The sequence below is a fragment of the Nelusetta ayraudi genome, unplaced genomic scaffold (genome assembly GCF_046127955.1).
Source record: "Nelusetta ayraudi isolate G7.1 ecotype Tasmania unplaced genomic scaffold, CSIRO-AGI_Nayr_v1 ptg000006l, whole genome shotgun sequence".
Lineage (NCBI taxonomy): Eukaryota > Metazoa > Chordata > Actinopteri > Tetraodontiformes > Monacanthidae > Nelusetta > Nelusetta ayraudi.
Genome location: NW_027466056.1, coordinates 7,429,419 through 7,444,281, shown reverse-complemented (window position 1 = coordinate 7,444,281; position 14,863 = coordinate 7,429,419). Strand labels below are relative to the sequence as shown.

At 47.9% G+C, this 14,863-nt stretch overlaps 1 protein-coding gene across 4 annotated transcripts in view; it reads left to right on the top strand.

Annotated features, from left to right (window-relative positions):
• Window positions 1–14,441, top strand: part of dzip1 (DAZ interacting zinc finger protein 1) — a 45,199-nt gene extending 30,758 nt beyond the window's left edge. Inside the window, exons 1-19 of one of the 4 annotated variants that reach the window (XM_076017552.1) lie at window positions 4,588–4,846; window positions 5,396–5,564; window positions 5,756–6,364; window positions 7,856–7,940; window positions 8,024–8,139; window positions 8,307–8,465; window positions 8,560–8,697; window positions 8,774–8,836; window positions 8,931–9,059; window positions 9,696–9,744; window positions 9,850–9,900; window positions 10,422–10,481; window positions 10,828–11,000; window positions 11,093–11,297; window positions 11,519–11,693; window positions 11,866–12,242; window positions 12,367–12,488; window positions 12,597–12,756; window positions 13,931–14,441. In XM_076017552.1, coding sequence (XP_075873667.1) covers window positions 5,562–5,564; window positions 5,756–6,364; window positions 7,856–7,940; window positions 8,024–8,139; window positions 8,307–8,465; window positions 8,560–8,697; window positions 8,774–8,836; window positions 8,931–9,059; window positions 9,696–9,744; window positions 9,850–9,900; window positions 10,422–10,481; window positions 10,828–11,000; window positions 11,093–11,297; window positions 11,519–11,693; window positions 11,866–12,242; window positions 12,367–12,488; window positions 12,597–12,756; window positions 13,931–14,004 — 2,748 coding nt within the window. In that variant the 5' untranslated portion in view covers window positions 4,588–4,846; window positions 5,396–5,561 and the 3' untranslated portion in view covers window positions 14,005–14,441. Of the gene's footprint in view, window positions 1–4,587; window positions 4,847–5,395; window positions 5,565–5,755; window positions 6,365–7,855; window positions 7,941–8,023; window positions 8,140–8,306; window positions 8,466–8,559; window positions 8,698–8,773; window positions 8,837–8,930; window positions 9,060–9,695; window positions 9,745–9,849; window positions 9,901–10,421; window positions 10,482–10,827; window positions 11,001–11,092; window positions 11,298–11,518; window positions 11,694–11,865; window positions 12,249–12,366; window positions 12,489–12,596; window positions 12,757–13,930 lie in introns of those variants that run through there. The other 3 variants (XM_076017550.1, XM_076017551.1, XM_076017553.1) reach the window with 3 other exon arrangements.
• Window positions 14,442–14,863: the final 422 nt, after the last annotated feature.

The window sequence follows — 14,863 nt, the reverse complement described above, 5'->3', positions numbered from 1 at the left end:
GTCTCCTCCAAAGGCTCCGCTGCCGTCGCCACCGCTGCTACTGTGGCCGCTCTGCCCTCCTGCTCCCGGTGCCTCCTCACTCAGTGGGAGGACAAGAAAGGATCAGTGCAAACCTCGTCATTTGCCGGCTATATATACTTCTTTAGCGCGCGTCCACTTTTGTGACCCGAGCCGCGTTCTTAGGGGACAATGAAAGGAAACGGTGGGATGCTTCTCTCCCTCGCCCCTCCCCACCGCGCTGCTCTTTCATCTCTCCTTCCCACAAGGCTGAATCACCGCCTGCGACCTCTGCAGCTTGCTGCATCGAAAATAGACAACAAAGTGTCTGGGATGAAAAACCGGTGGCCAGTTGTGAGAACCGGCGCTGCTCCGTTCCAGGTTGGCGGCGAGAAGTGCCGAGAGCGCCGGCTGGGCCGACACCTATATGCGTCGGGGGCATTGGCATGCACGTGAAGAGCATCAGCGACCACACGTCCCTCATGAAGGTCTCGCAAACCCACAAATTTGTTGGAATATTCAATTCAAAGCAAAATTTAAAATGGCATTTTTTTTCTTTCTTGTCCATTTTTAACCACTCAGAAGTCTTTCATTCATCACTTCCTAGCAATTCAGGTTGTGAAATTCTATGAACTTCTGCATTTGGATAGACATTTGCAGAATGAATTTGGATTTTTAAAAAATTGCTATTTGAAAGGTCAAAATTTCTTTTTTACTCATTGGTGCAGGCAGTAATTTTAACTTGACTGATTCAGTACTGCTTCACATTTTTTCGGCACCTTTACTGTAGCGTATCATTGGAAATTATGAGGCGTATAAATTGATTATTGTGCCCAAAACAAGCGAAATCTCCCAATCGGGCATCATGAAGGGAAGTATCACCTGTGGCATGGGTGTTGATATCCTGGCTGCTAGGTGTTTATCCCACCACGTTTCATCCCCATGAAATCCCACACTCAGCTTAGGCAAACACACAACAAAGCTTGCCAAATCCCACATTAAAGCATTTGTTGAGAGCAAACCAAGACACGCCACAGGGAACTCTGTGACCCATGTAATCTTCCTGCAACGAGCGTTATGGTGCCTCCAAAGTGTTTCGTCTGTTGATTTTAAAAGGTCCGCACACAACATTGGCAAGAACAAGTGTTGCTGTGCATTTTTTTTTCAATTTACATTTTACTGGAAGTTTTAGTGTTATTTATTAAATTTATTCTTCGATTGACGGCTGAGCCTGGCCTATGATTGGGAAGATGAGTGTGTGGGCGGCAGAACTGTGACTGCCAGCTTTACAGCGAAACATTAGTGAGGTAATACAGAAATGCTTGACATTGGATAGTTAGGCCCGGCGTGTACATTTACAGACGGGAATGCGTTCAGTTGACCTGAATGGACGAGCTTGTACTTGAGAGGTGCCCCAAATCGCACACTATAGTAAAGAAAATTGCCAAATGGTTTGAGTGGTGGTACTTTCCATTCATGTGTAACAAGAGACACTTTGTGACTTTCCAGATGCGGCGCAATAGATTAAGCATGCTCGCAAACTTTGGCTTTCTGCAAGCTAGCTAGCTAATGTACCCGCGGCTATTGGGTTATGTTTCGATCGAACCTCAAGGCTGTATGAGAGTGAGTGTTTGGGAGTACCTATCTTGAACCGAGCGCATTGATTGCTGCATCCAAGCCAAGAGCATTCCGCCAGGCTAATGCTAGCAAGCGATATGGGATGCGGCTTGAGCCTAGTTGGACGTGCAGTGTTTGTCCTGTTTTTATTGAACATCATCAAAGTGGAAGGCCAGGCATTCAGTTGGTGTAATTGGTCCTGAGAGCTTTGATTTACATGAAGGTGTCTGCTTCCTGTCTGCGGGACAACAATATCTTTTTTTTCGGGCAGCAATTTAGCATATTTTCCCACCTAATGATGGTGCGGTGGACGCAACGTCTCACTTTCAGTAGCGCCCGTTTGGTGTCCGTAAGTGTCTGTGCCGTTCGAGTGGTCCGCTGTCGACTGTTGCGAAAGATTGAAGTCGCCTCGTTTGAAATGGCCCCCTCCTGTGCCACCAGCGTATGAAAAGAAAACGGCCCTATCAAAGCTCGCTTTTCACCTTTTAGTCCATGGGAATTTTAAAGATGTCTGATGATGGTTATTGGAGAGAAGAAACTCAGCAGTGTCTATGCACACCAGTACAGTAGGGGCAGTGGTCTGAATCCCTGTTGTCCTCTGCAAGGAAAGATAAGTACAGCGCCCCTCTGCCCCCCTCATGAATAAAGGTGCCTTGGCGTCGTCTCCTCTGTGTTCAATATGTACTTGTTACAGAGGCCATTATTTATAGTCCTGCGAAGGCCTGGAGCGGTGGAAGTGGATCTCGTGGGGGACTAGGAAGTGGAGCCACCGCTACCTATAGTGGGAGAGATATAGCACCTCACCCCCACTGAGAACTTGGAGCAGGAAATTAACTCATAAATCAAGCAGTAAATTGAGTGCAGGGCTGTGCTTAGTCATCTCAAGAGGTCCGCTCCTCTTCCTCCACACACCCCTGCGCTGGGTTTTTTCTCTCCCTTTCTTTTCTGCTGCGTGACTAATGCAACAACGGAAACTTGGCCGTCTGCATGTGCGCCTCTCGTCCAGCTACTCCCATCTGACAGCGTGGATTTTTTTTTTTTAATAATCTTTAATTATTTCTAAGCAGACACCACAACTCTTGACCTCGGGGCCAGCGTGACTGGAGTTGGGATTTCAGACACGAGCGCGTCAGCATCTTGTCCTACAGCTGAACTTCAGCGGCTCATTGCGATGCCACTGGTGAGGGCTGCCTGTCTTTACCGGGACGCAGCCTGCGCAAAGAGGCTCCTCTGCTCGCCTGAGGCTGTCCCGACAGTCACAGGCCCTGTCCGGAGGAATTAAAATCCCTATTTATCAGGACTCGACTGAAGCCGTTGGGGGAATTGGGCCAGGAAATGACGCGCGGTCTTGCGTTTCTCCAGCGGTGGGACTCTGCTGGAGAGTTCAATGGGCTGAGATGCGCCGGCGCCGGATGCTCCTTGACAGCATACGTGGTGTCAAAAAAAACGTCATCTGAGTTTACACTTTGTTTCACTCTGCTAAAGTGCTGCGCCTGCATTGACTCGGCTGCTCGTCGTGTTTTTCATTGCACGCTCGGAAGGGGAGCGTCCACATGGGAGTGTGAAATCTGATCGGTGAGGACAAGCGGCGAGGTCGAGAGCGTTCCCACCCTGCTGCGCGTCGCTCTCCATCAAAGTGAGGACTGCGTCGCCTCCAGCAGCTGCAGCTCCATCACAGGGGCGGGCGGCGGACAGTAGGGTGAGATCGCCTTCACTTTAATTCAATCAGCAGCTGCAGTGGCAGAGGGAGATCTCTACTGACATCTGCTGGCAACAAAGTATTCAATGAAAAATGAAATCAGAGCCACAGTCTGTTAACCACAGAGAGAAGATAATAAAAAAATCCATCTAAATCTAAAAAAAATAAAAAATAAATTAAAAAATAAATTAAAAAAAAGCCAATAAAACGGCTAATTACTCAACTTTTAATGCAAAGTTAAACATCATTGGCATCTCAACGCCAAACTCTTGTGTCGTTGTGTCCATCTTTATACATTGGAGGTAATGAACCTTAAAAAAAAATGCATATTGGAAGTGGCGCAGCAACTGCTCTGAATCTAATTCTATGAACACAAAAGTGAAAAAAAACAAAAAAAAACAGCAACACTTGAATGGACTTGTGCATTTGTAGTTGAGTGGAGGAAATGCTCATTTTAACCACTAGGGGGAGCCATACCCGGTGCTCGGCGTACCAACATTTTCCATTTTAAACGCTCATCTACGGCGCTGTGCTGCTGATTAATACGTTTCTGTTATTTCAACATGCTTCGTTTCGTCTCCATGAGATGCCATTCTGTATCCGACGTGTTCTGTACACTTCAGAACTAACTGCCTCTTGGGTTAGGCTGTCTAATCCTGTTTTCCGCCGGGCCCCCCGTTTCCAAAACCCCGGCTGTCTGCCTCGCCCCCCCCCCCCCCCCCTTCTGTGCGAGCTGCGTCAAGTCGGCACAACATCACCGGAAACCACCTTTGTTGTGTATATAAAAGTGTTGAGAATGGGGTGAGTAAACGTTTGCGCTGTATCTTGTAAAGCCTTTTGTATCTGTAGATGGATTTTAAAGCTACACTACCAGTGAAAAGTTTGCACACACCCTATTAATTTAATTACACAAACATGTTCTACATTTAAATTCTTCAAAATAGCCGCCTTTCGTAAAAAGCATATTTAGACTTAATGAACGTGTTTTTCTTTGCTGCATAATTCCATATATGTTGCTCATATATTTGATGTCTTCAGTGTCTGTTTTTACTACAAATTCAGCAGTGTTGTAGAATTAACTCAAAGGCAATATAATGCAAGTGTCTAGTTAAATATACTGTTAATTACGAATGTTAAGACTTAAAAAAAAAAAATGTTCTCCTCATGACATTTTATTCTTTTCCACTTAAATCATTTTAACACAAAGAAAAAATATGCCCGTTCAAAACAATTGTGAACAACTTCTCTTGTCCTGCAGAAAAGCCGCTTTTCTGCTTGGAACGGCCTCCCTGATCAAAAACACGTCACTACAGGCGTTCAAGAATAAGCCAAGAAGTCGTTCCATCTCGTCGTGGCTGTGCTGCGAAACCAACCGGAAGTGGTTTGCTAACTGCTGCGAGCTTCATGGCGCTCCTTTTTAGGAACGGGGATTTAGGAATGTGGAGACCAGCGGCGACGTCACCCTCAAACCGCCCGGGGTGTCGTCTTCCACAAACTTTTCACCAGCCGATGAACTGGTGAACATCTCAGCGGGTAAGTAGCGCCATTATGTTCCGTGACGCGTGGCCCAAGTTATTCAAAGACAAAATTGGTGTGTACGCGTAACATTAATTAAGGTTCGGTTGAGTTCTCCCCGAAGACGTCCGTGGTTTTTTTTTCTTTTTTCTTTTTTCTTTTTTTTTCCCGAGGGGAGTCCGTTAGCCACTGCTAGCCGCGGAGGTGGAGGTTCGAGAGGGGAATCAACAGCTAGCTTCCGCAGACAAGTTCAAACGCGCGTGCCGTTGTTTAGGTGACGGTCCTGATAGTTGGCTTAAAGACGGGAAACCATTGTTTCCGATGCCCGCCCGTTTGCGACGCCTTGTTTAGCGTTGTTAAGGCACCTGGAGCGGAAGCCACGTTGTTTGTTTTGACTTGCACCGCCAGGAGCCCCCCGAGAGATAGAAAACGTTCCAAGATGAACGCCTCTCCGCTGTTGTTCTTGTTTTTTCTCAACCCTCCCCGCAGGATTGAGCCCACGTCCCACCGCGAGGAAAACAGTTGCTGATTGCCCGACGTGTTTTCCCAACATTTCTGGTCCCTCAGGCACGCGCCGTCTCCGTTTCCATGGTTGCGCGGCGGACGCCCAGCCCCGGCGGTGTCGCGTCGCCGCGTTGAGCAGAGGAGAGGGGGGCGGAACCGCAGAGCTGAAGCGGCGGCGGCGGCGGCAGCGGCTTCTTCGATCTCCCCCTCCGCCGCAAATCAGCGGAAGATGGTAAGGAGACGCCGGGCTGTGTCAGCGCTGCAGCGTAGGTAGCCTCGGATCTGATCCACACTCTGTCTCTGAATCTCCTCTGTCGGCCTCATTCTCATCGTCTTCCTCTGCTTTTTTTTTTTTTTTTGTATTATTTAATTGCACCTTCTCAGATCCAATCGCCCTTTTAACGATGGATTTCTTTGTTGCAGCCTTTCCATGACGGAGTCTACTACCCGTACGTCAGCGACACCCAAGGGACCCACTCATCGGCAGGGATCCCGTCCCTCCTCAATTCCCCTCTCAGCCAGCCCTCGGCGCCTGCTGCTGCTGCTGCTGCTGCTGCTGCCGCAGCCATGACTCCGTCCAGCGGCGCCTCCGCCGTCCTCCCCTTCAAATTCCGCCCGCGCCGGGAGAGCGTGGACTGGCGGCGCATCAGCGCGCTGGACGTGGACCTGGTGGTCAGCCAGCTGGACGTGGACACGCTCCAGGAGCACATCGGCACGGTCACCTTCTGCAGCCTGGACGGCGAGCGGTGCCAGCGGTGCCAGAGCGCCGTGGACCCGGCGCTGATGAAGCTCTTCCGGCTGGCGCAGCTCACGGTGGAGTGGCTGCTCCACTGCCAGGAGTTCCTCGCCCTGAGCGTGCGCACGGCCGAGGAGCGGGTGGCGGCGGCGGAGCGGGAGCGCGAGCAGCTGCTGGCTCTGCAGAGGAAGCAGGAGGAGAAGGTGAAGGCGCTCAGCGCCGAGCTCAAGCAGAGGAAGAAGGTGATCCGCACCCAGCAGTCCATGCTCGCCCCACGGCTCCTCAGCGGCCACAAGGTACCTCGGACATGCCCGAGCACTCACGCCTGCCGGTCGGGAATATTGGTCCCCATTTGCATTTCACATGCATATTTAAGCAGGCAGCCCATCTCCCACCCCCTTCTCCCTCACGGCCCCTGCGCTGTCATTGTTCCCTACATCTATTCACTCCCCCCCGTCTTTGTGAACCTCTCACGGAGGAGGGTATAAAGGCTCTGCAAAAAATCTGACTATTGGGCGTGGGGGGAGGGGGGGGCTCAGAGTTGTGTGTTTTGGTATAATAAGCTTTGTTTTCAGGCAGGAAAAATAGGGTTTAGAGCTGCCGAGCAGATGGTGTCATTTGGCGGCAATTGTTTTTTTTTTTTTTTTCTTCAATCCTCTTACAAAAGGGTGTCAAGTGCAGCTATTAAGACGACTGCACCCCGCCTCCCCCATCCTATAAGGCTTTTTTTTTTTTCTTTTTTCTCGTTGTCCATTCTAGTGTTTTTTGTTGGAAGCAGTCACCTCGTCAAGCGCAGCTGCCACCGGTCAGCGAAGACCACCAGGCGTCGGGCTATTTATAGCGCGGATCAAAAATCAAACCCCTTGTTGTCGGAGTGTGCAGCAGGCAGGCAGGCAGGAAGGCAGCCGCTGACCGGGCCAGGCGGTTGCCGTGGCAACACATACAGCAGTGTGTCATGGCAGCGCGCGGTTGCTAGGCGTGCGCTAGCGGCTCAGCTAACAGAGGCGGCTCAATAATTGATAGGACGGCGCGACGGCGACGTGCACGTGTCCTGAGGACCTTTGGCATGCCCCCCCCCCGCCCCCCCTCTCTCCGCCCCCCAACTGGCGTGGCAAGTGGCCGCCAACCGCCTAATGAACACCGCTTGAAGATAACCAAATTTGACTCCCAATTTTCCAGTTATTCCGGAGCCCTAATCTGATTGCACCGCTTCAGCCCCCCCCCCCTCCACCCTCCAGCAACACGCGTCTCTTTTTGTTGTCAGTTTGTGACTCAGTTACCAGATGGTGGAGTAAGATATCATTAGCAGGCAGCTTAACGTTGAATCAGGTCCCCGGCACAATGAGTGCGAGAGTTTAATGTAGCGTGTGATGCGAGTGCGTCGACTCTGGTGCAGTCAGACTCCTGCCTTAGGGAGCGTATAAACATCACTGACGCTGTCTGTCAAGAACTGTGCACATGAAAGTCGGATTGGAGTTGTGCAGTAGGACTGTTGAAGCCTTGTGAAAATGTAAATTACGTTTTTTTCTTTCTTTGTTCCCAATTTTCTTTAACCAAATCTTTTACTTCAGTGTTGAAAAAAACGATTTTTGAATGAACAATAAAAGTAGACATGTATACATTTAGCCTTTGAAAGATATGCATGAAGACTGTGAAATGTTGCAATGTTATGGTTTGCATTGTATCCAAAAATGCAAAGATTGCCTCAGTGTCGCTTCTGTGTTTTTGCCTGAGATGAGCTTCAGTAAAACGCCAACCTGTTTTTTTTTTGTTTTTTTTCCTTCAAGTGTCATCAGTGCGACAAGACCTTCATCAACTCCACCTTCCTCCAGAATCACATGCAGCGCCGTCATCCCGAAGAGTACGAGATCCGTAAGTGAAACGATCGTGTAGAAAAGAAAAAATGCTTTTGTGAACAACAACAATTACGGAACAATATTTTTGTTTGGTGCCAGAGATGCGTTCGGAGAGTGAGAAGAAATCTGAGATTGAAAGTCTAAAACTGGAGATCAGCGGCCTGAAGGAGCACATTGTTGGCCAGCAGCAGGATCTGCAGGCCAAGACTGCTCAGGTAGGAAATGCCCTCAAGGTTCAATATCATTCCTATTCTCATTGTTATTCTGTATTTAGAGAATTTGGTGTTAATGTTAGATTTTTTTGATTTGTTTTAAAAACAAGCAAAAAAAAATGTTCTGGTTGTTTGGTAACAAGGTTTTGATCTCAAAAATCCACTTTCAGGAGAAGGAGCAGCAGTCGCTGCACAAAGACCTCCTGAGAGAAATCGATCGCTTCAAGGCGGAGGAGATGGCGCGCATGGACAGGAAGATCGAGGACAGCAGGGACGGCATTCGCAGGGAGATGGAATTCCTTTACTCCCGGAATATTCAGGCTCTCAGTGTACGGAAATGACAACGAGCTCGAATCATTCTGCCGTCTGGAGGGTTTTTTTTGTTTGGTTTTTTGAGGAATGCGCGTGCGTTTTCATTCGCAGGAAGTGAACCTGAATCAGATCGGCAAGCAGGAGAAATCAGCCAGCCCCGTTCAGTCGCAGCCTGAGCGAGATCTCGACAACTACAAGGAGCTGCACACGCACGCCATCTACAAGCTGGAACAGCAGATGAAGAAGCAGGTCAGTGGGGGAGCAGATTGCAAACCTGCAAATGCACTGTCGTCGTCTTAAAATGCGGGATTTATCTGTGTTGTAGGATAAGAAATGGGAGTCGAGGCTGCAGGACATTAAGGCCCAGCACAAGTCTGAAAAGAACGAGGTGTGTTCCGATCATTTGCCGTTAAAAGCTTCCGTCCGGAGAATATTTTCTCCTGGGTTCCGACTGAAATCCCGCCCCTCTCGTTGTCCACCAGCTGCTGAACAAGCTGAGCAACATGCAGCTGTCCGTGTCGGAGCAGCAGGAGGGCGGCCAGCGGCTCCAGCAGGAGATGAGGAGGCAGCTGCAGGAGAAGGAGCAGACCATCAGGGCCCAGAGGGAGCAGGTTGGCACTCGCTCACGGCCGCGGCCTGATTATGTGCAGGAGGGGAAGTGAGGCGGAGGGTCAGCCCTCATTCAGGATATCCTGTATTTGCTGCATGTGCGGTGACATAATGATACTGTACTGCATTGGAGAGGCACGCAACCACATAATAAGTGGCGAAAAACAGCTTGTTTTTAACGCACCGCACCACGAAAACCCTTTTAATCAAATGGCGTCAAATTTAAATGACTGCTTTTTATGTAAATACAGCAGTTGAAGGTTGTTTTTTTGTTTTTTTTTACCAAGAGCTGAATGCTTTGGAACTTTAGTTAGCAGCCTCAGTTCACTCACACCTGTATTTATTTGATCCAACATGGGTTTCTTTGTGCGGTCTGTTTGCGCAAGTGTGTGATTTGCTGGAAGAGGAGAAGACGAAGGATCCCCTTCATCACAGAGCTTTTATTAAAACTGCAATATACGAGCAGTTCTGCTAAACATCTCAAATATCTCTCGTGTACTTCTGTGTACGTTCCATAATGCATTGAAGTGTGTGTTTTTGGAGCGTGATTTAAGCTAATGCTAATTTCTGTCTCTGTTTTAAACTCGGTGCACCCTCAGTGAAGTCATACAGTCTTTTTTCCCTCCCTCCTCTTACAGCTCAGAAGCTTGTCCTCGAGTCCAGCTGCTAAAGCAGTGGAAGTGCCAGGTATTGATTGCATTCCCTGCCGCTTTCCAGAAATGTTGTCTGCCTATAGGAAAGAAGTGTCGGCTCTATCAAACTCACATATTGTCTTCTGTGTTGTTTTTCCAGTCACTGTCAGTGCACCAGCTCCTGAGCCCAAGCCCAAGAAAGTCATAGTCGGTGAGGAAGCAGATTTTCAGACATTTCTTTCTGTCGTCTGAGGCTGAGCATGAGCTTTTCTGCATGAAGCAGTTCAATAAAGGCCCAACTTATGACGTCTTTTTGGGAACTATTGGCTGAGAAGTCAATAAAGATGAGTTTGAACATCATAGAAAATCAAAAAAAAAGCACCATTAACTCTTTTAGCCTTTCAAGAAAAAAAAAACATTGCTTGGTAACTCTGAGTTCACTCAACTGCTTTCTGTCGGATGGGACATTCAGCCTCCCAGCCTGTTTGCATTGTTCTAAAGTGACAACATGGCCATTGGCGGAAGCGTATACACAAGACAATGGCTGTGCTGCGTTGGCCGTTTGATTTCTGACCAATAAATGCTGCTTAAACCCAAACGACGGGTCTTTAAATACAACCTTATCAAAGTAGTGCTGTCACGTTTGCAGTTTGCACTCCCTCAACTTTTAACGGGCCCTGTTTTTGTTTTTGTTTTAAAAACCCACCTTAACCTTGCGTGCTGCCCTGTAAGAGGAGCCAGCCTGTGCTCTTAAGCTGGAGCCTATAGAGGAGCTGTCGGAAGAGGAAAGAGGTAAAGCGGGAACGGGAACGCTGGCCGACCGCGTGCTCTCTGCATGGATGAGTCAGTCTGCGCGCAGCGTGGCGAGATGGAGGCCATCTCCGCCCGCGCCGGATGGAGGCTGCACCCCCCCCACCCATCCGCTCTGCCATGTTCCTTCATCTCGCTCGTCTTAAAAGCCATCGCCACTTTGTGAAGTTTTTCCTCTCACCTGTGAGCTTTGGCATGCCGCTTGCGTTGCAGTTGATCGATGCATGCTTTTCTTTGTTCTTTTTTTTTAACTTCAGGCTGCACTGTGAGTATAACAGCAGACATGCGGTCATTGATTTTCGTTTGTTTGCTTTTTTTTTTAAAACAGATTCTAGCAGTTTCTCAGACAAGAAGCCGAGGGAGAGGAAGCCGGAGCCAGCACCAGAGAGGAAGAGGGTGACCTCTAGTGTCCTGAAAAGGAACAACAGCATCAAGAAGGCCATGAGGCCCGACATCGAGCAGGCTTTTGTCAGGAAGCTTGAAATTCTGGGAGTGAAGTCTGTAAGTTCTGCGGGAAACCTTTTGAAAAAATGTTCTCAGCTTGTTTTTTGGGAGCTTTGCCCATCACCGCTTCCCTCCGATGGCTCCTCCAGGATCAGGACGGCCTCAGGAGCAAAGAGTTGAACTCGCTGCTGGCCAGAGTGGGGTCAAAACGGGGGGGCGTGGCAAAGGGGATGCCCGATTACTGGCGTGTGCGGGAAGAGCTCGCTCGCTCCCTGGAGCAGAGGCTGTCCAGTGAGAGGAGGGACGGCCATCTGCCGGCCGAGTCGCTGAACAGGACTCGACCGCCAGCTCAAGGTAAATGTGTGCATGTGATTATTATTTTAGTTAAATTAGATCTCCAAGATGCTCAATAGATTGTCAGGTGTAACTTTATCAATAACAGTAAAACCAGTGTGAGGCAGTTAGTTGTACAAATACAAAGAGCATTAGCCCGCTTTGCATATTTCCTCGGCTTACAAAACCTGGTAATAACTGAGCTTTTCTCGTGGGTTACTTCCCTCTTTTCCCGCTCAAAGTGTTGCAGATCCGCCCTCGGTCCAGCAGCCTGCCTTCCAGAGCCCCTCAGGTCACGTCTGCACCTACTGTCAAACAGCCCAAGACCCCGCAACCAGCCCCACGGAGCAAGACTGGCACCCAGCCCAAGACGTCCACCCCCATCGCCAAGACCGCTCAAAGGAACTTGGCAGCCAGGTTACTAAAACACAAACTCTCGCACTACAGTTAGTGTCCAGCATTTCTTGGCAATGCTGCAACAAGAAGGAAAGAGTATGAAACATGGATTTAATGCGTTGTGCCTTTGTTTAGGTTTCAGCAAACATTTTCACTTTTGCACGGTCGAAAATCGAATTTTCTGTCTCCCCAGGACTCCTCCTTTCAATTCTGACGAGGACTCTAATGAAGAGGATACGGACGAGGAGGAAGAAGGGGAGGAGCCCCCGAAGCACCAGAAGCCGAAACCGCTGCAACTTAAACTGAACCCACCAAACCCGGCTCAAATAATAAATAGGCCCAGCAGAAACACACCGGTCTTGGCCAGGCAGGCCATGGTCACGCAGTCGGCATCTGCCGCCAACCGGCAGGACAGGGCTACAGTAGGCAGACCAGCCAACATGGCCATCACTAACATGGAAAGTGAGGAGGACGACGATTGGTCTGATGTCAGTGAGCTGCTGGAGATCGACCCAAAACGGTTCCAGAATAGCAGAGACCAGAACAGCAATGTGGATAAGCGGAGCTTCGGTAAAGGTAGAGCGCACTCAAATGTTTGCAAGTAATCGGCAAGAACAACAAAAATTTATTAAATAAAACATGAATTAAATACACTGACATGTATTTTTCTGTTGTCTTTTATTTCCTTTTAAAGAGAACAAAATCAATGAGCTGGCCAAAAAAATGGAAAAGCAGTTTGCAGGAAGGGAAGGAAAGAGACCAGCAGGGGGTGTGAGCATTTTACCGGAGCAGGAGGACGACATGCAGGATCTCACAGTGAGAGCCGCCCTTTGAACGGGGCAACCAGTTTGTGTTTGAGGTTGAAATGCCACCGCGGGTGAACTTGTGGACACCCATCACACGTGTTGCTTTATGCGTTCACAGTACACAGATCTGGAGGAGAGCAGCGACTGGGTGGTCTCCTCCTTGGAGGACAGGCAGGAAGCCTTCAAATCGGCTCAGGGATCCGGAGCGCTGAAGAAGAGCCTGGACTCACCCAGCACCAGCGTTTGGGGTACGTCCACAGGGAAGGGACCCAAATCAGGTGAATATTTCAAGAGATGTCAAAATATATTGTTATGAGTCGACGGGAGAACGCCCTCTCTCTCCTCATCCTTTCTATTACAGAGGCAGCGCCTGAGGTGAATTAACCTGGGGGCGACCAACCTGTTAAAAGGAGGCGGACCAGGGGGGCTGGTCCGGGACATCCCGGACGCCCAGATATGTTACGGCCGCAACGAATAACTCTTAACGAATTAGAAGACGAACATCTAAAAAAAAAAAAAAAAGGGACGTCACCACAAACAATTCAAGTGTGCCAAAAAAAATAAGTTTTATTGTCAAGAACCATATTTAAATGAAACAATTCCCCAACAAACAAAAAGGGACTGGAGACCCAGGCAAAAAGAAACAAAAGAGGGGGAAGGCCTGAGCCAGCCACGGTGTTGGCCGTCGCCCCAGCCCAACCCCCATAAACTGCCTAAAACAACTTACCTATCAAAGAATCGAAAACGGGACTACCGACGATCCCCAGTCCAAACTAAAATAATAAATGCCCGGCACGCTCTGTGTGTGTGTGTGTGTGTGTGTGTGTGTGTGTGTGTGTGTGTGTGTGTGTGTGTGTGTGTGTGTGTGTGAGACCCGTCGACTCATAACAATATAATTTTTGCTTTTGTGGGAATAATCTCTTTATTTGGTAACTTATCTTTGATACAGAAAGTGTGTAAAAAAAAAATGCGCTCATAAATACAGAAATTGAAGTGTATACTTACAGTACAATAAGAGTAATTTAGTTTTCCTACCCTTAGAATGGTTCTTATTTATACATCACAGTACCCATACATCAAGGGTCTTCCTCCCAGTTAGCTGCCATCTTGATGTGGACAATCTTGCCCACCTGATGGCGCAATTCACATTTAGGGTGAACGCTCACGTCCTCAAATAAACCAACGAAAAAGAAGGTGGACGAGGTATCCAGCTTTGTGCTCGCAGGCCACCATAGTTCACTGGCAAGTTCAGGAGAGGGAGGGCACAGAGTCCCTCAGGGGACTTCACTAAAGGAGCGCTGTAATCTAAAATGTAACCACTTAGATTTCACTGTTTCTTAAAAAAAGCTCCAAATAGTACACGCTTAACCTTCGACATCTCGATCATCTTTAACTTCTAATATATATTCAATTTTGTTGGTTTCAATCATTAAAGTCATTCAACGCTTGCAGGTACGGGGACAGGAAGCACTCTGAGGAGCAGCCTGTGCTCCGTCAGTGACATTAACGATTCTGACGACCAGTAGTAATAAAAAAAAAAAGCTCATCAGGTGACGTAGCTCCACGCCAAGCATAGACACAGACCTCAACGCCAAACAGCCATGTTTTGTACTGTAAATGGACGCCACCTTTGACGAAGAGAGCAATACTTGGATGCAAATAATGTATCATGAAATTGTTTTCCCTGATTCGGTGGATACGGCAATCTCACCCTGTGCCAATTGTTTGCCTACGTTGGAACCTCCAGAGCATTTACTTTTAAATAGGTGCTGTTTTTATATATACTATTTTTAAATGAGATTTAACCGGCAGTCGAGTCAAGATGCTGCATGTAGCGAGTGTAAAGTTTTGTACATCATGTTTTTTTGATTCCCTCACTTGTCCAATGACGCAAAGAAATTTGATTTTGTAAAAGAGTATTTATACAAGCAATAAAATGTTTTTTTTTGTCGTTTCACTTAAATATTACGACTTTGCATCATAAATTTGAATTTTCTTGAATTGTATCATCACATTGTATTATTGTCTCCTGAAATGACATTGTAGTTTGTGCTACACAAACAGTTGTTCAGGTAAGTTGTGCAGTTCCCTATTTATTGATTAACTTTGTTGCAGCGCTGTAAACAAATATCACTTGCTCTGATCATGTCTTGGAAAAAAAAAAAAAAGTCACCTTTAGCCCTCTCAGTCTCATAGAGAAACACTGAAGTTTCATGGCAGTGCCCCTTGTGGCATCATAAAGGGCTGTTGTCCTTAACTATATCTCTTGCTATTGCTCTGGGCTGATTTATCTGTGTAAAAAAAAACAACAAAAACAACAACAACTGTCATTTCGGTTCTTTTAGTGAGTGAAATGAGGCCAAATATTGCCAATTTAGACTGGTT